We start from the raw sequence: 26,597 nt of genomic DNA, 5'->3' as shown, positions 1-26,597 counted from the left end.
CGCCTCCAAGAACTCTAGCCGCTCCGCCTCCTCCCGCTGTCGCGCCTCCTCGGTCACCTGCAGCCGCCGCTCCGCCTCCTGGCCCTGCTGCTCGTCCACGACATAGGCATCTACGGTCGCCGCTAGCGCCGCCTCCTCCCACGCCTCGTACTCTGCAAGCTGCGGGTCCGCCTCCACGACTTCTACGGCCGCCTCCAGCGCCGCCTCGTCCCACGAATCGAACATTGTGCTATTTTTTTAGGGTTTTTGCACTATAATGAGGCAGGGGAGGAGGGATAATATAGACCGCCGGTGAGGCAGGAAACCTCCCGCGCGGTGTCGCAGCGGGAGAATTTTCCGTGCGGCGTCGTGGCGGGAGCGTCGTGGCGGTAAAATATCCCGTGCAGCGCCCTGGCTTCACTGACAGGCGGCTCCCACGCCCAAAATTTTCAGCCTCGCGAGGCGTCGGCGCGCCTGATTCGTGCCCTTGGCGAAGGGACCGGCACAGGGTTGCCGGCGCTTCTATTGGGCTCGAAAAATCGCCGGCGCCGTATGGGGCGCGCCGGTGTGAGCCCATTTTCGCTCCCGGCCCCCAAATCGCTATCGGGACCGCTATCGGGGCGTTGGTGGAGATGCTCTCAAGTTGTCCTTCGGATTGCAGCATCATGTGCAAACCGCTGCATCAAGGTGTCTGACGGATTGCAACATCGTGTGTGAATCATACGCAAACTGTTGCGCGCAGGGCAATTAGGTAAGCGAATGTTGAAACTGAGTGTTGTTGTCCCTAATTACTGAAGAACTCAACTTTTGCATGGAAAAACAACACGATGTTGCGATAGGCAAGGCTTTAATTTCATGATGTCAATGAAGGCTAAATGATGTTTACCCATATCAATGTGGATATGTTTCTTTGATGGTACCATGGATAAATACATTGATCATGTTCTCGTTGATTCTTCGTTTGTGTTTTGGACATCAGAAAGCAATTTCTCATCAGACAGCATCAACAAGGAAAATCAACACGCTATATGCCACTACTAATCACAGAATCAAGTTTTTGGCATTGAGTGACTAATGAGTACATGGCGTCTCAAAACATTTTTAGACCACAAGGTTGCTAGTCCCCAAAGAACTGCACAGTACGAAAGTTCACATGTCTCAAACATTTCTAGACCCCAAGGTTGCTAGTTTGCTACAGTATACAAAGAACTTAACGGTATGATTCATCCATCTGCAGACAAACGGGCATGGCAATGTGATACCACAACCGATCAACAGAGTAACCTGTTGACTTCCCTCTTAAGCCATAGTGCGCGAAGCCTCGGCTCATACGAGAGGAAGATCTCCCGGTTCACTGCATCCTTGAAAACATCAGCAGCTAGGACCCTGATCTGATCAGACAGCTCTGTCATAGCATGTAGAGCCTTGATACACCTTGAAATCGAGAATTGTTCTCCATCCTTCTTGGTTTGTTCTTTTGTGCGAGCCTGTTTCATTCTGAAGTCTAGGTAAGCCTCCATGGTCTGTTGGATGTCAGCCGCCTTGCGCTTCTTGCGCTTGTCCTTTTGTGGCTCTATGCATGAGCTCGATTGCGCAGGTTCCTCAGCTCTTTGTGGCTTTGGGTCTGCCCCAGGCTGTGGTCTTTCGAGTACCTCTTCAGTCTGATTTTGCAAAAGATCAAGATCATCCAGACCTTGTGATCCTAGCTCCAGAGTTCTTTGAAGTGTGCTGATATTGTTCTCATCCTCATCAGTGCTTCCAGGAACTGTTCCAGAAGGTCTTCTTGGCATGCTTAGCAGTGGGGTGATGTCGTTGCCTTCCTCATCAATATTCCCAACCCCTTCAGGAATATCCCCTATCATAGTACCAGAGAGTGGTTAAGCTGTGTTCCCCTTCAGCAATGGTTCTAAACCAATTAGAGAGCGAAGAAAATTACTTTCAAGCAAGATCTCCAGCGTTTGAAGCAATGGAAAGCTCTTACTTTGGTACTTCCGAGCCTTGGGTGACACCTAACAAATTTAGGTGAACAATTGAATTTCACACAGTCATGTAAATAATCACTAGACTATGAGGTGTATAAATAATCAATAGACTAGGAGGTGTACAAGAAATTTCACTAGAGTAGGAGTTAGAATCTCACGTCGATTATCTCATCCCAGATTTCATCTGTCGTTCTAATCATAGAAGCACTCTGGTCCCAGGAAACACCATCACGCTGGAGGATGGATTTTATCAGTTTATAGTCTTTCTTCAGTTGGGTCTCATGTTCCTGAATTTGAACTTTAGTAAATCCTGCATCTGGGTGCCTATGATTGAAGTCCCTGACAATTTTCCTCCATCCCTCAGTTTTCCATCCATGTGGAGTCCGGTAGTGCGAATTATTGTTCTCATGCAGTATATCGACAAGCCCCTTTTCATACTTCATCACCCACCTTGCTCTGTTTGACATTTATTAATCTTCAAACAAGCTACAATGCATCAACAGCCACAGTCAAAGATAAATAAATCAACTAGTCACCAGTCACACTGCAGTTGATATTTGAGTTCAGACCATAGGTTAACAAAAGAACAACTGAATCAGCTCACTTAACTGTTGTCTTATATGGAGTACATTCTAAGCAATGAACACATGGCAACCGGTGAATCGGTATTTCAATCTAGCAGTTTTACCTCATTATAAAATGATATTAAGAATCAGTTGATACGAGAAAGGCACTTTCTTGCTAGAAATGACGCTACCCAATAAGTCAAACAAACATTAGCTCTTAAAGCAAAACGTTATTCTAAAGAACGGCTGAAAATGTCAAAACAAACAAGATATGTGCTATTCTTGCTTCTGTGAGACAGTACTACAGTAGTACGAGATCTCAGCAACCAATAGAGCGGAGTAGCATAGGCGACAATGCATGTGATAAATTGACACATTTGTCGCTATTGATACACCAACATCGAGCAACCAAAACAGCGGCAAAATACTAAAACCCCAACAAGATTTCTGAAGATAAACTGTCATTAGTTCAGCTTCAGGGTAACAAGAGCAGAATAGATGACTAGATGAGGATGCGCCCGCACCTTGGATAACCCTGTCAATGGGGACGGTCTCAAGTGCTACCGATCTCGAAGAAGAGATATCTGATTGGATTCTATTTTTCACATAGAATAAAAAAGGATTCAAGCAAGCTAGGGTTTCCTTACAATCCAGAGGAGGCGCGGCGGCTGGACCTTGACGCCACGCCGATCCGGTAGATGGTAGGAGGACGGCTGCTAGGAAGAAGAGTTCGTGCGCTTGGCAGGCGTGATTCGGTGGCGGTCTACGGCGAGTCCGGCGAGGCGGGCGGAGGCCGGTGGGGCTCGGCGGCGTCGTAGCTGGCGAAGAGGAATTTTTTCCCCTTTCTGTATAGGCAAGCTGACTTTGGGGTTTCGTGCGGGTGGGAACTGAAAATGGTCAGTTGGATATGTCTGATCCATTTGTTTGGGTGGGTGGATGGACTGGGAAACAGAGAGGGAGGGTAACGGGTTGGGTTCACATAATACGGTGCTATGCTTCTGCTCCCTCCCTCCCGTGAACATTATGTCAGATTTAACAAAATTTAGATATAACTAGATGTAATTTGTTAAAATTTAGAAATATCTAGACACTATATAACATCTAGATACACCTAAATTTTAACAAATCTTAGAGAATTTTTATGGGACGGAGAGAGTACTAGACACCAGGGGTTCTCAAATAAGAGCATCACGTAGAGCATTGGCTTTCGTCCCTGTTCTGGTTCAGTCCTACGTTTTCGTGGTTCGTCTACTAGTATTATGGTGAGACAAATGCTAATGGTATTTTTAGAAATAATGGTTCTAGTACATGCCCATGCTCTCTAGAGGTGTTACCGGCGACAACGCCAGGCTTGTGGAGTCTAAGCTGTTGGAGTGGATTCAGTCTGGCGCTGCATCGTTACTTGGTAGCAGGGATGTGTTGATCTTAGAGCATCTTCAGTCGCGTCACCCAAACCGTCCCCAAAGGGATTTGGGGCACGCCGTAAAAAAAAAACGTTTCCAGCCGCGTCCCTTAAAGCCGCTTTTTGTCCAGCACCCCCGATACGGTGTCACGGCGCCCCGAGGCCGGCCCCGTCCCACAGGGGACGCTCCGGGCACGCCGGACACACAAAAAAGCGAGGCGGGCTCCCACATGTCGGCGACTATTTTCATAAATCGTTGGTTCACGCCATTTTTCTCGTCGCTCCTTCCCTCCCGCGCCTCCCACCCCTCCGCCGCCGCTGGATTTGCCGGTCGTTTCGACGACTAATCTCTTCTGAGAGTCGGCACCGTCGTCGCGGCTGGCACTCCCGTCGGTCGTTCCGCCGCCGCCGCTTCGCCAGCGCGTCCCAGAATGCGGCGTCAAATCCGCCCCACCTCCGCGCACACAAGGTGCTCGACGACTTGCCAGGTACGCGCGATTGGTCGTTGTTCGTTGCCTCGTCTGCGCGGCGCAATTTGAACCATTGATTTTGCTCCAGACATGGATAGCGACGACGAGATGATTGCCCTACTGCTGGAGGACGAGCAAGCCTTCGATGACGACCTCCGGGAGCATTTGCTTATCATCGCGTCCCTTCAGGCCGTGCTTGACGCCGAGGCGGAGAAGAGGAAGAGGCCGCGCCACGGAGGATCAAGGCTGGGGAGAAAGAAGTCGAAGCCCCGGCAGAGGATGGAGGGGCATACCATGCTGCACAACGACTACTTCGCCGATAATGCAACACATGCCGACAATTTTTGGCGCCGGTACAGGATGAGCAAGGGTCTGTTCATGAATATCCTCCACGGCGTTCGAGAGTTCGACCCCTACTTCAAACTCAAGCACGATGTTGTAGGCGATGTCGGGTTCTCGTCGATTCAGAAGTGCACCACCGCCATGGGGATGCTTGCATACGGAGCACCTGCCGATACACAGGACGACTACCTTCACATGAGTGAGTCTACTACCATTGAATGCATCTACAAATTTTGCCGAGCTGTGGTGGGAAAGTTTGGTAAATACTACTTGAGAGGGCCAACTGAGGAAGAGACTACAAGGATCATGGCACAAAATGCTGCGAGAGGATTCCCTAAAATGCTTGGAAGCATCGATTGCATCAACTGGTCATGGAAGAACTACCCGTTTTCTTGTCAAGGTATATACGAGCATCATGGATATTGCAATGTGGTGCTTGAAGCTGTGGCAGATTATGACCTCTGAATTTGGCATTCTTTCTTTGGCATGGCGGGATCACACAATGACATCAACGTGTTGCAGCAGTCTCCGGTGTTCAGCAGACTAGTGGAAGGGCATGCTCCACCATTCAACTATGAGATCAATGGCCACCAATATACCAAAGGCAATTATCTAGCTGATGGTATATATCCAACATGGGCCACTTTTGTCAAAACAATCTCGAATCCATCAGGTCAGAAGAATTCCCACTTTGTTGCGCGATAGGAGGCTTGCAGGAAGGATGTCGAGCGGGTATTTGGTGTGCTTCAAGCTCAATTTGCAATTGTCTGGTACCCTGCTCTAAGCTGGTCTCACGACCAAATGTGGGAGGTGATGCAGGCTTGTGTGATCATGCATAACATGATCATCGAGGATGACCGCAAGAATCATGCCAGGATACATGTTGGTCCCTATGAGTGTCAGGGCCATCTTGCGGAGGTTGATCATGAGTTACCTGCAGATTGTACTGATTTCCTCGCCATGCACGCAGAGATCCGTGACAGCAATGTTCACGAGCAACTTCAAGCTGATCTCGTCGAGCATTTGTGGAGGATCAAATGATTATCAGCAAATGTCGCGGCACCTTGATATAGCCCTATTTATTATATTTGTTTAGTTGTTTTATTGTTTGTTGTATTTTAATTTGAAACAGTCTCCGCAAACATATTTATTTGTATGCTATATTTGATAAATGGTTGTGTTTTTAAAAACCCTTATTTAATGTTTGGGGAGGGCGTTTGGGGGACGTGACTGGGGATCGACGTCCCCAAACGCGGCACGAACAAAACGCGTCGTCCCCCAAACGCTCGATTCGACGCCGTTTGGGGGACGGTTTGGGGGACGCGACTGGAGATGCTCTTAGAGTGCGGTGTTTTTGACTGTTACATGTTTGCGAAAGACGACAAGAGGTCCAGCCATCCGAAGGTCGAGGTGGCGTTGACCCCGGATCTGACGTTGAAGAGGCCGAAGGAGCATCAGGTTAGATCCAGTCTTTCGGAGCTAGTAGCTATCACAGCTCGTTAACGCCACCTGGCTAGAGGTTTCTTCAAGCGTCAAAGAGTGAACCGATTGCTAGTGCTCACTTCTTCGGCGACGGCGAAGAATATGTGTGCCCATGGTAGTTGCAGTGAAGTTAGTTTGCAGCAGTACAACCCCTTAGAGCATCCACAATGTATAGCTGAAAGGATCGTATGCCGCACCTAGAGGGGGGGGGTGAATAGGTGCTAACCAATTTTTAGTTCTTTTTCAATTTAGGCTTGACACAAAGGTAAATTCTCTAGATATGCAACTAAGTGAATTTACCTATATGACAAGGTTATCAACTAAGCAAGATATAGCTACACAATATATAGGAGATAGAATAGGATAGAGGTAACCGAGAGTGGAGCACGCGATGACACGGAGATGATTCCCGTAGTTCCCTTCCTTTGCAAGAAGGTACGTCTACGTTCGGAGGAGTGTGGTTGCTACGAAAGCCAAACCAACAGACCACGAAGACTTCACTCGGATCTCCCGTGAGCAACGCCACGAAGGCCTAGCCCACTTCCACTAAGGGATTTCCTCGAGGCGGAAACCGGGCCTTTACAAGGTTCTTGGGGCACACATCCACAACCGAATTGGAGGCTCCCAAATCTGTAACAATACAACAATCAACAACAACACATCAACACAAATCAACTAGGGAACCAAATAGGAACACTAGCATGAGATCCCTCAAACAAATGAGGGGAAATGAAAATCGCTTCGGTGAGGATGTAGATCGGTGGCTTCTCCTTCGAATCTCCAAAGATCAAGAGCTTTGGTTGGGGGAGGAAGGAGATCTTGCAAATCTTGTGTTCTTGAGGTGGCTCTAATGGAGGTGAAGCTTGGCAGATTTCTTGTGCAATGATTGAGCAACTTGTCCCTTTGGAGAAGAGAGCTATTTATATGATTGGAGCTCTCAGATCTGACCGTTTGGACCATTTCTCGTAACACCGAAAGTTCCGGCCAGGAGGGCCGGAAGTTCCGGCTGGCACCGGAAGTACCGGCCAGGAGGGCCGGAACTTCCGCCAGGAAGATTCTTTGTCAGGCAACCTGTCAGAAAAGATAGGGGCGGAACTAGGGCGGAACTTCCGGTGACCGGAAGTTCCGGCCAAGTTCCGGCTAAGTTCCGAAAATCCAGAAAAAGCATACTGGACATACTGAGCCACAAATCGCTGACTTTCGGAACTTGTCCGGAAGTTGGGCGGAAGTTCCGCTTGCCCGGAACTTCCGGCCAGCATCACCGGAACTTCCGGCCAGAAAATAAATCCTGTGAACGAATCTGCGCCGAAGGGCCTCTCGCCGGAAGCATACGGGCGGAACTTCCGCCTGCTGGGGCCGGAACTTCCGCCGTAAATAAAAAGACCTTCGAACTTCGGAACGACCATACCATTTCACCGATCAAGTATATTTCTCGAAAACTTGTACCTGTCTACATCAACACACATAAAAATATAACTAGTGTTGACATCAAACACACAAAACCCAAAAGGGCGGGAAATGTTCTTTCAATCTCCCCCTTTTTGGTGTTTGATGACAACACAAGTATTTGCAAGGAATGAATAATGTAAACCAACAATGTGAAAGATATAGAGGAGCTCCCCCTAGATATGAGCATTGGTACAAACGAAGCTCCCCCTAAATCTTGCATCCGTCTTCCATGGGTTAGCAATATAACATAGTGATAAGCATATGGATAAAAATATCATGCACACATAGATAACCATGGAAGACTCACATACGGAGTTTACCATCCACATAGATAAGGTTCCAAACACATAGATAGAGTTTACAAGCCAAATAAACTAAGAACATAGTTCGACACCACAAGGATAAATAGAGTCACAAGCGATAAAAATCAAAGCCAACACGAGCTTGTGACTCCCCCATGCAAATACCCAACGGAGAGCAACCTAGTAAGGTTCTCACTCTCCCCCTTTGGCACCAAGGCACCAAAAAGGGATAGGAGAAACTACTCGTCCCAAGGGTCGGCGTTAGCCCAGCCGGGAGGGAGGTTCGATGTAGCGCCGGGATAGGGAGGAGTGTGAGGAGGAGACTCGATCTCAAGGCCATCCGGAGGAAGAGGCATGTCGTGCTGAGAGACCCACTCAGCCTCCGGAGTGATGTTCTCCTCGGATCCGGGAGGAGACACGTCCACACTAAGAGCCCTCATGATGCTCTTCTGACGAACCCGAGACTTCTTGGCTCTCGCATGCTGCTGATACCGACGGTGGTTGACTCGCAGAGGTGAGGCAAAAAATCTGTCTCATGCGGCGAGCAAGCTTAGAAGCCCGACTAGGTGGCTTCTCATCCATGGGGGCAACATCTTCTATGGGGGCGTTGTGGCGCTTGGTCCTCAAAACCTTCACTTCATGGGATGTAACGTTGAGAGAGATAGAGTGAAGGAGGGAAGTCTGACAAGTATCAACCCAAGTGTCCTCAATGAGCTTCATAATGTATGGAGCATATGAGGGAAGCTTCTTCTCCATCACACATGACCACATCTCATTGTAGATGTAGTCCATCACATCAAGCTTCTCACCGGTGCCCCTCTTAGCAAAGGAGTTTGCCATAAGATCGACTTCATATAAATGCAACTCATCAAGGTTGCCACCCTTTGGTCCAATGGTTTCCCGGTAGACCCTAAGCATAATGTCCCAAGTAGGGAGAAGATCCGCACTCTTGCCCGGGACACCCCAACCTTTGATGTAGAGGTTCTCCAAGACTTCCCTTGGTTGAGAAAATGAACTATCATGGCACCTCCAACCATTTGCATCTACGCCCGGGAGGCGAGGGTATCCAAGGGCACTTCCAAACTTTGCCAAGTTAGACTCAAGGAGCCTTTCATGAGACATCCACCGGAAAGTTTTTATTGCATCTGAATCAAAGTGGACGGTGGCATAGAATTGTTGGATCAACCCGATATCATAATCCTTGTTGAGCTCCATAATGGGATAGAGCCCAAACTCTCCACACATAGCATAGGCTTCTTCAAAGTAACTAGAAGCGGCCATCTTTCCGGTGTCAATGGCATGTTGAGGGGCTACCCCTTCTTGAATGGCACATAGACCTCATAGAATATCTCCTCTTGAGTCTTGTTGTGGAACCGCTTATCCCCAACCCTATTGTTCCGAGGGGTGAGGTAAGGGTTCATGTCACGGAGCTCCTTGTACTCAAGATACTGCAAGTTCTTCACGGATACATGGATATTCTTGCCACGAATAGCGGATGTCTTTTGCCTTTGAGAAGATTGCTGACGAGAGGTGAGCTTGGATGGCCTAGTTTGCTCAAGTTCTTCCTCAATCTCGTCCACCGGACCTTTGTTCCTCTTCTTGGAAGTACCTGGGATGGAATCAATAGGATAGGAATGATAAATGAGTGCACACTAGCAAGGAAGCCAAAAACCAGAGTCTACACAAGATAATGAGTAACAGCAGAAAAATTTGCCAGCCCGGAAGTTCCGGTGAGAACCGGCGGAAGTTCCGCCCGGGGCGGAAGTTCCGGCGTGTGGAGCCGGAACTTCCGGCTGTTCGAAAACAGTAGCAGTTTCTCACCAGATCTGCAGCAATGGCTCGTTTTAACCGCATTACCACAACATCCTATGCAAGATCTAGTAGAGGAAAGGCATCTAGAGAAGTTGTACCATAGCTTTGCCTAGAGTATGCCCTATAGTTCATCTAGTGAGGTCTACCCACACATAGAGAGGGAGAGGGCACAAACCGGGGGGAGCCATGGAGGAGAAGAGGGAGGGGATGCCAATCCACGGAGCCGATCCGGCGGGGGTCGCCGGAGAAGGGAGATCCGGCCGGAGGAAGATGCAGCCGCCACACGGGAGAGAGAGAGAGCAAATAGATCTTGGATGGGGGAAAATGAGGGGTGTGAACTGCCACCCCGTTCCCGATCGGTTAAGTGGAGAAATCGTAAGGGCGGAAGTTCCGCTCGTTGGAGCCGGAACTTCCGGTCCCACAGAAATCCCACCAACAGATCAGGAACAGCGGACAGAAGCTGGCAGACAGGATCCAGCCGGAAGTACCGGCCGAAACGACCGGAACTTCCGGTGAAGCAGAAAAACGTGCCAAAAACTGGAATTTGACAGGGAGTTGATGCACTTGGGGAGGGAAGAGAATGTGGCTTAGATGAGATAGGCTTAGGACAGATGCGCCAAACTGTGAGATGGTACATGATCACTCATTTTTGCAAATAATGCAAATGAAGGCCAAAAGTGAGTGATTTCCCATAAACAAGGAGATGTCAATAAAAACCAATGAAGATCCAAATAACTCCAACTCTTCACAAAGAAGAGTGTGGTGGCCTAGGCCACCATATATGAGTGTTATGGTATGGCACCGCGAAGATATATCTTGGGTCCAAACCAATACTCATCATTGAAGCTCACATATCAACATATGATATAACGAGAATGATATCTTTAATGTTGGCATTATGGGGGAGGGATAGCTCAATAATTTAAACCGCACTCCCCTATTTCCATGCCCACATCTAAACCAAATAAAGTTTTGAGACAAAGGTGTGTTTGCAAGATGGTCAAGCTATACTCCTTGAATCAATGATATTTAGCTCATTCCTCAAATAAGAGAACCTTGCTTCATCAAGAGGCTTCGTGAATATATCGGCAAGTTGATCTTTGGTAGGAACATAGATAAGCTCAATATCACCACGGGCAACATGATCCCTAATGAAATGATTCCGGATCTCAATATGCTTCGTTCTTGAATGTTGCACCGGATTATAGGCAATCTTGATGGCACTTTCATTGTCACATAATAAAGGCACTTTGTCACAAATGACACCGTATTCCTTTAAAGTTTGCCTCATCCATAACAATTGAGTGCATCCACTTGCGGTGGCAACATATTCGGCTTCGGTGGTGGAGAGAGATATGCAATTTTGTTTCTTAGAGGACCAACACACCAAGGACCTACCAAGGAATTGGCAAGCCCCGGAAGTTGATTTCCTATCATCCTTGTCACCCGCCCAATCCGCATCGGTATATCCATTGAGAATAAAACTTGAGCCTTTGGGGTACCAAATACCATATCTTGGGGTATCAACCAAATATCGAAAGATTCTTTTGAGAGCCATCATGTGGCTCTCCTTAGGAGAAGCTTGATACCTTGCACACACACCAACACTCAACACTATGTCCGGTCTAGATGCACAAAGGTAAAGCAAGGATCCAATCATGGAGCGATATACCTTTTGATCCACCTCTTTACCATTGGGATCTAATGCAAGATGACATTTGGTGACCATAGGAGTGGCCACACCCTTCATCTCGGTCATCTTGAACCTCTTGAGCATGTCTTGGAGATATTTTGCTTGATTGATGAAGGTTCCTTCCCTCAATTGCTTGATCTCAAAACCAAGGAAGAACTTCATCTCTCCCATCATAGACATCTCAAACCTATCGGTCATAAGCTTTGTGTTGCAGTCAGAAACCCACCGGCGGGCAGCGACGGGCAACACCTTAGAGCCGGGAATCTCCCAGGACTGCGGCTGGCCCTGGTCCCTCCGAGCGACGGCCCGCAAAGCCTTTGGCACGCACGTCCGATGCTGATGCAAGGGCGTGCACCTGACCTATACCTGATCAGGAAGGTGTTGGAGAATGCCTCGCTTAGTTTCCTGCATGGCATACACGTAAACATTAAATACGAGCCTCGATCGGCTCTCAGGTTGTCCTGTGAATCAGCTCAAAGAGCCGATCCACCCATGATGCGTACAAGGTGTACGATCAGATGGTGGTCCTGCTTGATCAAGATAAAGCTGAAACAACCTACTACGATCTGGGGTTTTCACCGCATAATCGGAACATCCTACTCGTGATCGAGCCTCGCGGCCACGCACGGTGATCGTAAACCGACCCTAGACAAGGCCTAAAAACCAACACGAAGTTGATCCTCGGAACATCCTGTCTAGGGCTAGCAAACTACACCCTACGCGCCGCCTGGATCCTTCGACCCGTTTGTAAGGCCTAACAATGCAGATATTAAACTAATCCTTGAAGAACAAGGAGCAATCATAACGGATCGGATCTACTAGATAATGATCAAGCGGGGTGCCGCCCTTACACCCAAGATAGGTGTAAGGGCGGCTAGATGCCTAAGGGTTGCACGATGATAGCATATGATACGAAGAACAATGCTAACCCTAAAACATCTATGATAACTACGCTGCTCGCCATCAAAAAGGCTTCGATGACGAGCAGCGCATGGACGACGAATAAACGTAGTGCTGCCTAGATCGCAAGATGCGATCTAGGCAGCATGGTGCTTACCGGAAGAAACCCTCGAGACGGGGGAGTTGGCGATGCGCCGAGATTGGTTTGTGGTGAACGTTGGTTGTTGTTTATTTCATAAACCCTAGATACATATTTATAGTCCGAGGGACTTTCTAACGTGGGAACAATCCCAACCGGCACGAGCTCAAACTCTAACGTCTAATCGACACGTATCCTACTATATTACAGATACACGGGCAATCTAGCCCAAACTTGGTATAAAAGGCCGATTCATGTATTTCTTCTACATATATTCTTTAAGTCCATCTCCAATCGCGGCCCACCTCTGATCCGGTCAAATTCTGGTGATAACACATGCCCCCCTGGTTTTGGAAATGACATTTCCAAAATCACTCTGCTTTTCCTTCGTCGGGTCATGTCGTCGCGTCTTTCCTCCTTGACTTTATCACCAATCTAAAAAATCCATCTTAAAATGAAGGAATGTCTTCACTTAACTTTGCCGATAGTTAGAGTCAAGCACTCCCCAAAAGAGCCGATGGTATCACATCAGCCTCTATGATAAAACAGGAGTAAGGCCAACCTAACTGCCCCTCCAAATGGTAACCTGCGCCCTCCGTCTGAGAAACTCAGATCCCCAAATCGCCGCCCAGGCAGCTCCACGAATCTCATATCTCAGCCGCGCCGTCCTGATTCCTCAGCGCATCAAATGGCGGAATCATCCAACGCCAACGCCATGGTCTCCGGTCTGAAGGTAATCCTCAACAGCCTCCTCGTCATGCGCATCAATGTTAGGAGTAAACAGCAAACACCTGAATTAATGTTCTATTCGATTATCAATTTTAGGTTTCAGACATCCTGCTGCCACATCCTTCTCTCGCAAATTCCATGTGCCTCGGTCCTCGTTCTTCCGAGAGTCCCGCCCTCTTAATCTCATGCGAAGCTAACAGAATCCCCTTCGTGAACCAGAACTTAGATCTGACCTCCTGGGCCGACTGCCTGCGAGCCTGGCCTAATCCTCCTGAGGGTTGGGTGGCATGGTACAATAGAGTATCAAAAACCCATTATGCCACCTCGGGAAGCCATAGGGATAGCCGATGCCTTGTCATTATCATTGTCTCCTCTTGAGAAGAATGAAAATATTCCGAAAACCATCGGCTACTTCCGATCCGACGCACCGAACTCGCTTCATGTTTGGCCATGGCCCTATGACACCAACTCTGCTCGGATGTGGCCATGATCACAGGCCTAGACATTGCATCCCCAAGCCCTTCCGCATTCAAACCGCCGAAAGTCCCTTTCACCCTTTCTTCTAAAAAAGAGTGTACCAGCCGGGGTGCCTACCTCAATCGTTATATGAAGACCAAGGGCCCCGTGGACGAGAGAGAACACACAGCCTTCCTGAACTTCTGGTTGGAGCACTTCATATTCTGTGGCCCATCACTTGCCCCTACCAAGAATTACCTTTCCCTGGCCTATGAACTTGCCAAAGGCACCCAACTTGGCCTAGGCAAACTGTTCCTTGGAGAGGTCTATCGATCTCTTCAACTGATGTCTGTCAAACTCGTTCTCTCAAAAGACAGCTTAAAACCGGCGGCCCCTGGTGGTTTATTCAGCTGTGGGCCCAGCTATACTTTCAGAACCAGATCCCAGACTTCCCACCGTTGACCACCTGCACCTTTCCAGATGTTAATGGAAAGGATATCCGATGCACCAGCTATGGCCAAGCTTTGTATGGTCTCCCGTGCAAGCAGTCGATCCCTAAGGAAGCGACAGGGTGGTTCAAGATCTTCTTCCAAGGTTTGGACAACCCCCTGTTCTTTCCTTATACTGAACCGGAGAACTTTGAAAACCCAGTCTCCTTTCGATTGGATAACCTTGCCGATGACGCTAGCACCCAGCATCTGTATTCTATCATGATTCGTCCTTGCTTCCTCCCCGTTGGCATGAGTACCTCGAACCGGATCATCAAGCCTGGTTATGAGTGTTACCAACTGGTAGCGGTAGCCCGACAGCTTGGTCTTGGGCAGGTGCCTCCACACTTCTTCTTACACCACCTGACAGCAAGCAGAGCTGAACCGCTCCGACATCCTTACCGGCCAAAGGTGTTATACCTTCTTTGATGCTTTGGCCATTCCAATTCCCCACGACCTCCGTTTCTCCTTCACTACCGATGGTTTCGAGACTTGGTGGTCCATGTGGAAGACTCATGTCTTCAGAAGGGCTTTAGGACCGCTGCTGAGACAACTTGATGCCGAGTATGACGTCTCTGCAGACCAGGTACCATTACTCAAACATTTCTTGTAACCGCTTATGGTGATTGTCTGTGACCTGACTCTATCTCCTGGCAGCAACAAGATGGCCCGGCTCCCACGCAAGCCGATGGTTCCCCCTTCGTATTCCTTCCTCCGGCCCCAGTGGTTCTCTTCTGCCAGAGCTCGCCACCTCTGAAGAAAGTCATAATGCAGAGTCAGCCGATTTCACCGAAATCGGCTCCCAAGAGTAAAGCATCTTCGGGGCCAGTTGCCCCCCGAGCCTCGACTCAGGCGAGGACGGCAGTGAGGAACGTGGCTGCCAGGAAGACCCTGAAGCACAAAGCTCCTTCCCAAGAAAGCTTGCACGTAAGTTGATTCGTGCCCTCTCCCCATTTATCCGCTTTCCCAGTCTTTTGCAACACGCTCGTATTCTTTTCTACAGACTTCCACCGAAGAAACCTCCAGCGGGGCCGCAGAATCCAGCCAGAGGGACTCAAGCTCGGGCCACTCCGAAAGGTCTACCACCCAGAGCCAGACGGCTTCGCCAGCGCCGGCTTCTAAGAAAAGGTCGATTCCCGAGCCTCCTGCTCCCCAAGCCCCGACTAAATCGGGGTCACGCATGAAGCGTCGATGCGTCAAAAGGGCTCGTAAAAACCCACGAGCTTCTCCATCAAGCCAGGAGGTCTCAAATGTAATTATCTCCCCGGTCACACTTCATGCTAACCCATCGTCATTTGGATCGGCTAACCACTTCCTCCTGCAGACCGAAGAAACCTCTAGCGGAGACATCGAGGAGGTACTGATGCCGTCCGCCACCCTAGACCTAGCCACCTCGACGATCGCGGCTGACCAAGTGGCTGACCTAGCCAAGTCCACAGAAAAGCCGATCATCACTGCATCGGCTGCTCCTCCTACCTTGGGAGAGGTATACCCCCTTTCCTTGGCTCTATCACTTTCTTCGCTGTATGCTAAACTCGCTTTGTTTGCCTTGTCAGGGTTGTGATCTCTCGAGCTTGCTGACGTTCGATCCAGAATCCATCGAGCCAACTACTCCCAAGGCAAGTGGAGAGCCGAGTCCTAGCACGGTCCATGGTCCACTCCAGCGTCTCAAGGATTTGCTCTCTTCCTCCATTGAGATCCTGATTGAAAATTCCGAGGAAATAAAAGGCCTCCTCGAAGATATCCAGCCCCATCTCCCTATGACGCTGCAAGTGAAGCTCTGGCCAGCTGTTACCCTGTCGGTCTTCAAGTCAAGGGTGCAATCGGCTCGACAAAGGATTACTCTTCGCCACACCCAGCTCCCATTGAGAGCCGATATTGCAGAAAAGTGTCAACGGCTCAACGAGAAGAAGGCTGCTTTGGACGCCAAGACGGACACTTCTGCCAATCACGCCGAACTCGAGACCCTGCGCAAGGAACTGGAGAGCCTTGAAGAGAGGGTCAGGGTGACCAAGCAGCTTATCCAAGACAAGGAAGCCCTTATTGCCCGTTCTCAAGAGGAAGCAAAAGGCCTCACAGCCGATCTGAAGACCGATCTGGCTGACATTCGCGCCCTGAGCAGTCAGCTGGTGATGGGGAGAGATGAGGACGACGAGGCTGAGATCGCCGAGGTGGATCGAATCCGTGCCGATGCTCTCCATGCCCTTAACGCTTTTCTTCAGTAGGGCCTCTTTGTGTAAACTGATGCATGTTTTGCCGAACTTGTTTCGCTGAACTTGTCTAAAGTCGATGGCCGTGCATCGGCTCTTTTAACATTCTGAAGTCAATGTCTGTGCATCGGTGATAACCCACAAGTATAGGGGATCGCAACAGTCTTCAAGGGAAGTAAAACCCAAATTTATTGATTCGACACAAGGGGAGGTAAAGAATACTTATAAGCCTTAACAACTGAGTTGTCAATTCAGTCCGCACTCGGAAAAGCACTAGTAACAGGGGTGATATGAAAGTAGCAGTGATATGAGAGCAGATAGTAATAGTAACACAAAGAAGCAGTAATAGTAATATGAGAGCAATGGCACCGGAAGACAGCTTGATACTACTTCCAATGACATGTAGAACGAGTATATGATGATGAAAGATGGACCGGGGTTCCCGACTATCTACACTAGTGGCAACTCTCCAATAACAAGTGTTGGGTGAACAAATTACAGTCGGGCAATTGATAGGATTGAAATAGCATTAAGACAGAATATCAAGATCATTAATCATGTAGGCATGTTTTCCAATTATAGTCGTACGTGCTCGCAATGAGAAACTTGCACAACATCTTTTGTCCTACCAAATCGGTGGCAGCCGGGCCTCAAGGGAAACTACTGGATATTAAGGTACTCCTTTTAATAGAGTACCGGAGCAAAGCATTAACACTCCGTGAAAACATGTGATCCTCACATCACTACCATCCCCTCCGGTTGTCCCGATTTCTATCACTTCGGGGCCTTTGGTTCCGGACAGTGACATGTGCATACAACTTGTAGATACAATCTAAGCAATAAGTATAGAGCTCAAATCTAAGATCATGCCACTCGGGCCCTAGTGACAAGCATTAAGAATAACAAGATTGCAGCAACAATAACTTCATAAACTTTGTAGATAGACAATCATAATGTAACAATCCATCGGATCCCGACAAACACAACACCGATTACATCAAATGAATCTCAATCATGAAAGGCAGCTCATGAGATCATTGTATTGAAGTACATGGGAGAGATGATACCAACTAGCTACAGCTAGAACCCGTAGTCCATGGGGGAACTACTCACTGAGCATGATGGAGGCGATGGCGTTGATGGAGATGGCTTCCGGGGGCACTTCCCCGCCCCGGCAGGTGCCGGGACAGAGACTTCGTCCCCCGAATTGGAGTTTCGCGATGGTGGCGGCGCCCGGAGTCTTTCTGGAGTTTCGTCAAGTCGTATTGCGTTTTTAGGTCGAAAGGGATTTTATAGGCGAAGAGGCGGCGCAGGGGGGCACCTGGGGGCGCCACACCATAGGCCGGCGCGGGCCCAGGCCAGGCCGCGCCGCCTTATGGTGTGGTGGCCCTCTGGCCCCTCTCCGACTCTTCTTCGGTGTTCTGGATGCTTCCGGGAAAAATAGGAGGTTTGGTCTTCGTTTCGTCGAATTCCGAGAATATTGCCCGAACAGCCTTTCTCGGAACCAAAAACAGCAGTAAAACAGAACCGGCACCGTGGCATCTTGTTAATAGGTTAGTTCCGGAAAATGCATGAAATCATCATAAAGTGCAAGCAAAACATGTAAGTATTGTCATAAAACAAGCATGGAACGACAGAAATTATGGATACGTCTGGGACGTATCAGCATCCCCAAGCTTAGTTCCTGCTCGTCCCGAGCAGGTAAACGTTAAAAAGAATAATTTCTGTAGTGACGGAGGTGGCAATTTGGCTCATAGGAGCAAATGCTCTCATTATATAAAATAATTAAAAAACAATTTAAAAATGTTAAAAATTCTGATATAAATTTGTTGGTGTACATCTTGACATTCTATGTTAGTGTACAAATTTTCGTGAAAAAACAACATTTTATATGGCGTGTACAAAAAAGATAAAAAAATATCCTGTACGTAGTCGTGTTATAGAATCAAAACTTGTCTTTTTTACAGGAGCCACAATTATTTTTAGTTTTTTTTGAAAACTTGTGTACCAACATAAAATGTCTAGATGTACATGTAAAAATTTAGTTTAGAATTTTTTGACACTTTGAAATGTGGATTCACATAACGAGAGCATATGCTCCTATGAGCCAAAGTGCATTTCCCCTGTAGTGACATGCTACTTACATAACCTTGATCATACTATTACAAAGCATATGAAATGAATGAAGTGACTCAAAGCAATGATCTATAGTTGCTAACAAGTAGATAACATATAGCAAAACTTTTCATGAATAGTACTTTCAAGACAAGCATCAAAAGTCTTGCGCAAGAGTTAACTCATAAAGCAATAAGTTCAAAGTAAAGGCATCGAAGCAACACAAAGGAAGATATAAGTTTCAGCGGTTGCTTTCAACTTGTAACATGCATATTTCATGGATAATTGTCAACACAAAGTAATATGATGAATGCAAATATGCAAGTATGTAAGAATCAATGCACAGTTGACACAAGTGTTTGCTTCTAAGATGGAAGAAAGTAGGTAAACTGACTCAACATAAAGTAAAAGAATGGCCCTTTGCAGAGGGAAGCATTGATTGCTGTATTTGTGCTAGAGCTTTGGTTTTGAAAACATATAGAGAGCATAAAGGTAAAGTTTTGAGAGGTGTTTGTTGTTGTCAACGAATGGTAGTGGGCACTCTAACCCCCTCGCCAGACAAACCTTCAAGAGCGGCTCCCATGAATTATTTTTATTTTTGGGTAGCACTCCTTCCAAACTTTCTTTCACAAACCATGGCTAACCGAATCCTCGGGTGCCTGCCAACAATCTCATACCATGAAGGAGTGCCCTTTTATTTTAGTTTTATTATGATGATGACACTCCCCCCAACCTTTGCTTACACAAGCCATGGCTAACCGAATCCTCGGGTGCCGTCCAACAATCACATACCATGGAGGAGTGTCTATTTTGGTTAATTAATTTGGGACTGGGAATCCCATTGCCAGCTCTTTTTGCAAAATTATTGGATAAGCGGATGAAGCCACTAGTCCATTGGTGAAAGTTGCCCAACAAGATTGAAAGATAAACACCACATACTTCCTCATGAGCTATAAAACATTGACACAAATTGAGAAGCATTTTGAATTGTTTAAAGGTAGCACTCAAGCAATTTACTTTGGAATGGCAGGAAATACCACGTAGTAGGTAGGTATGGTGGACACAATTGGCATAGTGGTTGGCTCAAGTATTTTGGATGCATGAGAAGTATTCCCTCTCGATACAAGGTTTAGGCTAGCAAGGTTGTTTGAAGCAAACACAAGTATGAACTGGTACAAGCAAAACTTACATAAGAACATATTGCAAGCATTATAATACTCTACACTCGTCTTCCTTGTTGCTCAAACACTTTTACTAGAAAATATCTAGACCTTAAGAGAGATCAATTATGCAAACCAATTTCAACAAGCTCTACAAGTAGTTCTCCACTAATAGGCTTAGACTACATGAAAAAACTTAATCATGATCTACTTGAGAGCTCAAAACAATTGCCAAGTGTCAAGTTATCCAAGACATGATGAGGCATTTTCTGTTTTCAACCAAACATAAATAAGTGCAATAGCTTCCAACTTTTATCATTGAACATTAAAAGCAAAACGAAGAACACGAGTGTTCATATGAAAAAGCGGAGCGTGTATCTCTCCCACACAAGGATTGCTAGGATCCGAATTTATTCAAACATAAACAAAACGAAAATAAACACACAGACGCTCCAAGTGAAGAACATAAGATGTGACCGAATAAAAATATAGTTTCAGGGGAGGAACCTGATAAGTTGATGAAGAAGGGGATGCCTTGGGCATCCCCAAGCTTAGACTCTTGAGTCTCCTTGAAATATGCAGGGATGAACCACGGGGGCATCCCCAAGCTTAGACTTTTCACTCTTCTCGATCATATATCATCCTCCTCTCTTGACCCTTGAAAACTTCCTTCACACCAAACTTCTCATAAACTTCATTAGAGGGGTTAGTACTCAAAAAATTTGAATCCACCTTGGTCCTGTAGTGGCACATTGCAAGAACTCAATAAAACATTAGCTACAGCCCTCTACGTCTAGAAAACCTCGCTTAAAGTCCACAAGAGACAATGCAAAAACAGAGACAGAATCTGCCAAAACAGAACAGCCAAGTAAAGACGAATTTTAAATAAATACTTCCGTTGCTCAAATCAGAAAACTCAAAACTAATGAAAGTTGCGTACATATCTGAGGAACACGCACGTAAATTGGCATATTTTTCTGAGTTACCTACAGAGAAAACAGCCCAGACTCGTGACAGATAGAAATCTGTTTCTGCGCAGGAATCCAAATCTAGTATGAACCTTCGATTAGAGGCTTCACTTGGCACAACAATACACAAAACTAAGATAAGGAGAGGTTGCTACAGTAGTAAACAACTTCCAAGACACAAATATAAAACAAAGTACTGTAGCAAAATAACACATGGGTTATCTCCCAAGAAGTTGCTTTCTTTATAGCCATTAAGATGGGCTCAGCAGTTTTAATGATGCACTCGCAAGAAATAGTATTTGAAGCAAAAGAGAGCATCAAGAGGCAAATTCAAAACACATTTAAGTCTAACATGCTTCCTATGCATAGGAATCTTGTAAATAAACAAGTTCATGAAAAGCAAAGTAACAAGCATAGGAGGATAGAACAAGTGTAACTTCAAAATTTTAAGCACATAGAGAGGTGTATTAGTACCATGAAAATTTCTACCACCATATTTTCCTCTCTCATAATAATTTTCAGTAGCTTCATGAACAAACTCAACAATATAACTATCACATGCAGCATACTTTTCATGATTTCCAAACACATAATTTTTATCAAGTTCAAGAATAGTGGAATTAAAACTTTCAAACTTACTTTTATTAATAATATAACAAGGTAGTTGATCAATCTCAATAGATATGGGACTCATAGAATAAGTCAAGAACTCTCCAATCCCATTTTCATTAGTAGTACAATTAATATTATCAAGTAACATAGGACCATCATCTAGAGCTTTATCATAGACATTTGCCAAACAAAATTCTTTAGTACCATGCATTTCGACATCAGTGCACAAACAAAGCATTATCATAAGATTTATCAAAGTAGCATGGATTATCATAGATAACAGTAGCATAATAATTCTCGCAAGTATTACTCATAGGTACTATTTCAAGAGAATCCACAGGAACATAACATTCAACCTCTTCCGGTAAGCATGGAGGACAATCAAATAGTGTAAGAGATAAAGAGTTACTCTCATTAGAAGGTTGACATGGGTAGCTAATCCATTCTTCCTCCTTTTGTTCGTCGCTCTCCTCTTCTTTTTCATCCAATGAGCTTTCAGTGTTCATCAATTTCTTCTTCCACCGGTTCCTCGCAAATTGTGAGTGCATTCTTGTGCATTAATGTGTCTCTCTTTATAATCAAGGATATAAGGATTCCTACCGTAGCATTCTATGCAAGAATTAAGGATAGTAGAGACATAATCTTTAAGGTCCTTACAAACAACACAAGTTTCATAATTCTCAACCATGAAGGATTCTATCTCGGAGGCTCCCATAAATAAGACAAATTGTTCTACCTCTTCGAACCCATAATGAATATAGCAATTCCGATTATAGCTCTTAATAAAAAATTCCTCACTAAAGCCACATTGAAATTTAAGATGTTTAGTGTCCCGTTGAGAGCAACAGCTTATATCATGGCGTTTAAGCAAGATTTTAGCAATTGTATTCAGTTTTTCTATCATAGCACTCATCACTTTACCAGTTCTTGATTCTCTATAATTATTATAACATTCTATAAGCTCCAAGTAGGTTGTAGGTTCTCCCATAACAGCAGTTTTTAATTTTTTGGTTTTTCAAATTTTTATGGATTTTTGGGTATATGAGACAAATAAAACAAGACAAAAATAAACTAGACAAAAGTAAACTAAGCAAAACAAAATAAAACAAAATAAAAACAGAGAGAGAGGTAGAGTGTACTCCCCAGGTGAACTTATGAGTAGAGCTATGCCTCCCCGGCAATGGTGCCAGAAAATAGTCTTGATAACCCACAAGTATAGGGGATCGCAACAGTCTTCAAGGGAAGTAAAACCCAAATTTATTGATTCGACACAAGGGGAGGTAAAGAATACTTATAAGCCTTAACAACTGAGTTGTCAATTCAGCTCGCACCTGGAAAAGCACTAGTAACAGGGTGATATGAAAGTAGCAGTGGATATGAGAGCAAGTAGTAATAGTAACACAAAGCAATAGTAATAGTAATATGAGAGCAATGGCACCGTAAGACAGCTTGATACTACTTCCAATGACATGTAGAACGAGTATATGATGATGAAAGATGGACCGGGGTTCCCAGCTATCTACACTAGTGGCAACTCTCCAATAACAAGTGTTGGGTGAACAAATTACAGTCGAGCAATTGATAGGATTGAAATAGCATTAAGACATAATATCAAGATCATTAATCATGTAGGCATGTTTTCCAACTATAGTCGTACGTGCTCGCAATGAGAAACTTGCACAACATCTTTTGTCCTACCAGCCGGTGGCAGCCGGGCCTCAAGGGAAACTACTGGATATTAAGGTACTCCTTTTAATAGAGTACCGGAGCAAAGCATTAACACTCCGTGAAAACATGTGATCCTCACATCACTACCATCCCCTCCGGTTGTCCCGATTTCGTCACTTCGGGGCCTTTGGTTCCGGACAGTGACATGTGCATACAACTTGTAGATACAATCTAAGCAATAAGTATAGAGCTCAAATCTAAGATCATGCCACTCGGGCCCTAGTGACAAGCATTAAGAATAACAAGATTGCAAGCAACAATAACTTCATAAACTTTGTAGATAGACAATCATAATGTAACAATCCATCGGATCCCGACAAACACAACACCGATTACATCAGATGAATCTCAATCATGAAAGGCAGCTCATGAGATCATTGTATTGAAGTACATGGGAGAGATGATACCAACTAGCTATAGCTAGAACCCGTAGTCCATGGGGGAACTACTCACGGAGCATGATGGAGGCGATGGCGTTGATGGAGATGGCTTCCGGGGGCACTTCCCCGCCCCGGCAGGGTGCCGGGACAGAGACTTCTATCCCCCGAATTGGAGTTTCGCGATGGTGGCGGCGCCCCTGGAGTCTTTCTGGAGTTTCGTCAAGTCGTATTGCGTTTTTAGGTCGAAAGGGATTTTATAGGCGAAGAGGCGGCGCAGGGGGGCACCTGGGGGCGCCACACCACAGGCCGGCGCGGGCCCAGGCCAGGCCGCGCCGCCTTATGGTGTGGTGGCCCTCTGGCCCTCTCCGACTCTTCTTCGGTGTTCGGATGCTTCCGGGAAAATAGGAGGTTTGGTCTTCGTTTCGTCGAATTCCGAGAATATTGCCCGATCAGCCTTTCTCGGAACCAAAAACAACAGAAACGTAAACCGGCACTGTGGCATCTTGTTAATAGGTTAGTTCCGGAAAATGCATGAAATCATCATAAAGTGCAAGTAAAACATGTAAGTATTGTCATAAAACAAGCATGGAACGACAGAAATTATGGATACGTCGGGGACGTATCAATCGGCTCTGGTTGTATGTACCGATTTTTTTTTAATGGCCGATTTCTCTATCGGCCCCCAATATTTCTCCGTACATGTATCGGTGTCGCGCATGTTCCTCTGACTAGGTGCCCCCCGAGCCGATTCTGCCAGGTATCTGCTGATATCGGCTCTGTGGTGAGGATAATTTTGGCCGATTTTCGGAATCGGCCTCCATGTTGGTTGATCAATGAGGGTTTGGCAATGTTTCTTCATAGATTTGTGGGAATTGTCGGAGCCGATCGCGTGGAACGGCTTCTTCCTTATCCTCGTTATGAGAACAGCTGCCCTTGTTCTATGGCCATTTGGACTTGCTGACGCCACACCCTGCAGTCGTTGGTGGCGTGGGTGAACGTGTTATGCCACTTGCAGTATGGCCTTCCGTTCAGCTCCTGCACCGTGGGGATCTTGTGGCCTTCGGGTACCTTCAGCTGCTTCTCCTTGAGTAAGAGGTCGAAAATCTGCTCAGCTTTGGTCACGTCGAAGTCGAACCCTTTTGGAGGACCTTGTGGCTTAACCCACTTACAGGACACGGGGCTTGTCCCCCGAGTCCATTCAGCCACTGCTACCTCTTGATCTCCCGCAGCACCTTCATCTTCGTCTGCCTCAACCAGGACCACCGCACGCTTGAATTTATCCCGGTAAACATCCGGGTGGCGCCGTTCATATGCCGACAGCCTTCGCACCATGTGCGCCAGTGAAGTGTAGTCTGCTTGGGAGGCCACGTCCTTGATCGATGATGAGAGACCCACCACCGCCAACTCGACTGCTTCCTTTTCACTTACATGAACCGAATAGCATCGGTTCCTAACGGACCTGAAGCGCTGGATGTATTCTGACACTGTTTCCCCACGCTTCTGTCGTACTTGTGCTAGATCGGCAATACCAGCCTCGGAAGCCTCTGAGTGATACTGTATGTGGAACTCGCTCTTCCAACCGCTTCCAAGTCCGGATCGAGTTCGGTGGCAGCGATGTGTACCACCCGAAAGCCGATCCCGTGAGGGACCGTGCGAAGAACCTCACACGCAGCCTCGTCCGACGCCGAGATCGTGCCCAGCTGCGCCAAATATCGGCTCACATGCTCGATGGAGCTGGAACCATCTGATCCATTAAACTTGGTGAAATCAGGGAGCCGATATTTGGGTGGTAATGGGATCAATTCGTACTCATTGGGGTACGGCTTGGAATAGCCGATTGTCCTCCTTTTCGGCATCATGCCGAACTCGGTCCTTCGAGATCGTACAGCATCTGATCCGCGGTGATGGCCGTAGGCGTTGAACTCCGAAGATTCGCCGGGGTGGCATACTTAGCCAGCCATGCTTGCTTTTCCAGCTTCTGAGCCAACCGCAGGAGCTGAGCTCCGGAGGTTCGTCGGAGTGGCATACTTAGCTAGCCACGTCCGCTTCTCAAGATCCGCTCCCGACGTTCCTCCTCGCCGTTCCGAAGTCCCCGCAGCTTGCAGCTCGGTTCGAGAGTGCCCGAGCTATCGCAGTCCGGCACGTATGCGCACGTGTATCCGTGGGGAATCTCCTTGGGCGCCTCATGCAAGAATTGGTAGTCACTAGGGTCACCACCGATCTTGTAGACGACGTATGCCGATGAATTCGGCACTTCGGTGCCGCCAACGCGAACGGCAGCGGTGGACGGGACCGGAGTGGCATCTCTCCTTGGTAAGTCCCCGCAGCTGGTCCCGACGGAGAATACCGATGGCTCATGATTTCCTCGGATCACGCGCGGAGCGACACGCTCCAAAGTGTTCACCAGTGCTCTCGTAATGGCGGTGCAGCGAATGAGCCACCATGAAGTTGATCTCCTCGACGCAGCCGACTCCGGTGCGTTCTTCGGACGGGGTGGACAGGTCCACTCCATCGAGCGCGCTCAGTGAGAACCCTTTCCACCCGATGCCATGTGAGCGGGTTCCGTGAAAAGAGCCGATGAGGTCGGCTTCGAGGACCGCCTTGATCTCGTCATGCTTCTTCTTGAGCTTCTCGGCCGATCCTCGTACTTGACCGGAGTGCCTTCCGCCATCTCAGATGTAGATGGCGATGCGGTTGATGTCGAAGCTCGTCCCACCGGGCGTGCCGTAATGTGTTGCGGTCGAAACCCACCGGCGGGCAGCGACGGGCAACACCGTAGAGCCGGGAATCTCCCGAGACTCGCGGCTGGCCCCGGTCCCTCCGAGCGACGGCCCGCAAAGCCTTCGGCACGCACGTCCGATGCTGATGCAAGGGCGTGCCACCCGACCTATACCTGGTCGGGAAGGTGTTGGAGAATGCCTCGCTTAGTTTCCCGCATGGCATACACGTAAACATTAAATACGAGCCTCGATCGGCTCTCGAGTTGTCCCGTGAATCAGCTCAAAGAGCCGATCCACCCATGATGCGTACAAGGTGTACGATCGTATGGTGGTCCTGCTTGATCAAGATAAAGCTGAAACAACCTACTACGATCTGGGGTTTTCACCGCATAATCGGAACATCCTACTCGTGATCGAGCCTCGCGGCCACGCACGGTGATCGTAAACCGACCCTAGACAAGGCCTAAAAACCAACACGAAGTTGATCCTCGAACATCCCGTCTAGGGCTAGCA

The 26,597-nt window shown here is 47.3% G+C and overlaps 1 protein-coding gene across 2 annotated transcripts; it reads right to left on the bottom strand.

The window, feature by feature from the left end:
- Window positions 1-1,017: 1,017 nt before the first annotated feature.
- Window positions 1,018-3,349, bottom strand: LOC124674071. 2 transcript variants are annotated; one of them, XM_047210104.1, is made up of 4 exons: window positions 3,175-3,349; window positions 2,120-2,447; window positions 1,916-1,988; window positions 1,018-1,834 (listed from the first exon to the last, which is right to left on the bottom strand). In XM_047210104.1, the coding sequence occupies exons 2-4, from the start codon at window positions 2,426-2,428 to the stop codon at window positions 1,251-1,253; spliced, it is 966 nt and encodes a 321-aa protein (XP_047066060.1). In that variant the 5' UTR covers window positions 2,429-2,447; window positions 3,175-3,349; the 3' UTR covers window positions 1,018-1,250. The 2 variants fall into 2 exon arrangements, with proteins under 2 accessions (XP_047066060.1, XP_047066061.1); XM_047210105.1 differs by having other exon boundaries at window positions 3,179-3,349.
- Between the last annotated feature and the right edge of the window lie 23,248 nt (window positions 3,350-26,597).

Source organism: Lolium rigidum, chromosome 7 (genome assembly GCF_022539505.1).
Source record: "Lolium rigidum isolate FL_2022 chromosome 7, APGP_CSIRO_Lrig_0.1, whole genome shotgun sequence".
Lineage (NCBI taxonomy): Eukaryota > Viridiplantae > Streptophyta > Magnoliopsida > Poales > Poaceae > Lolium > Lolium rigidum.
Note: the sequence above shows the minus strand (reverse complement) of the source record. Positions and strands in the feature narration are given on the sequence as shown.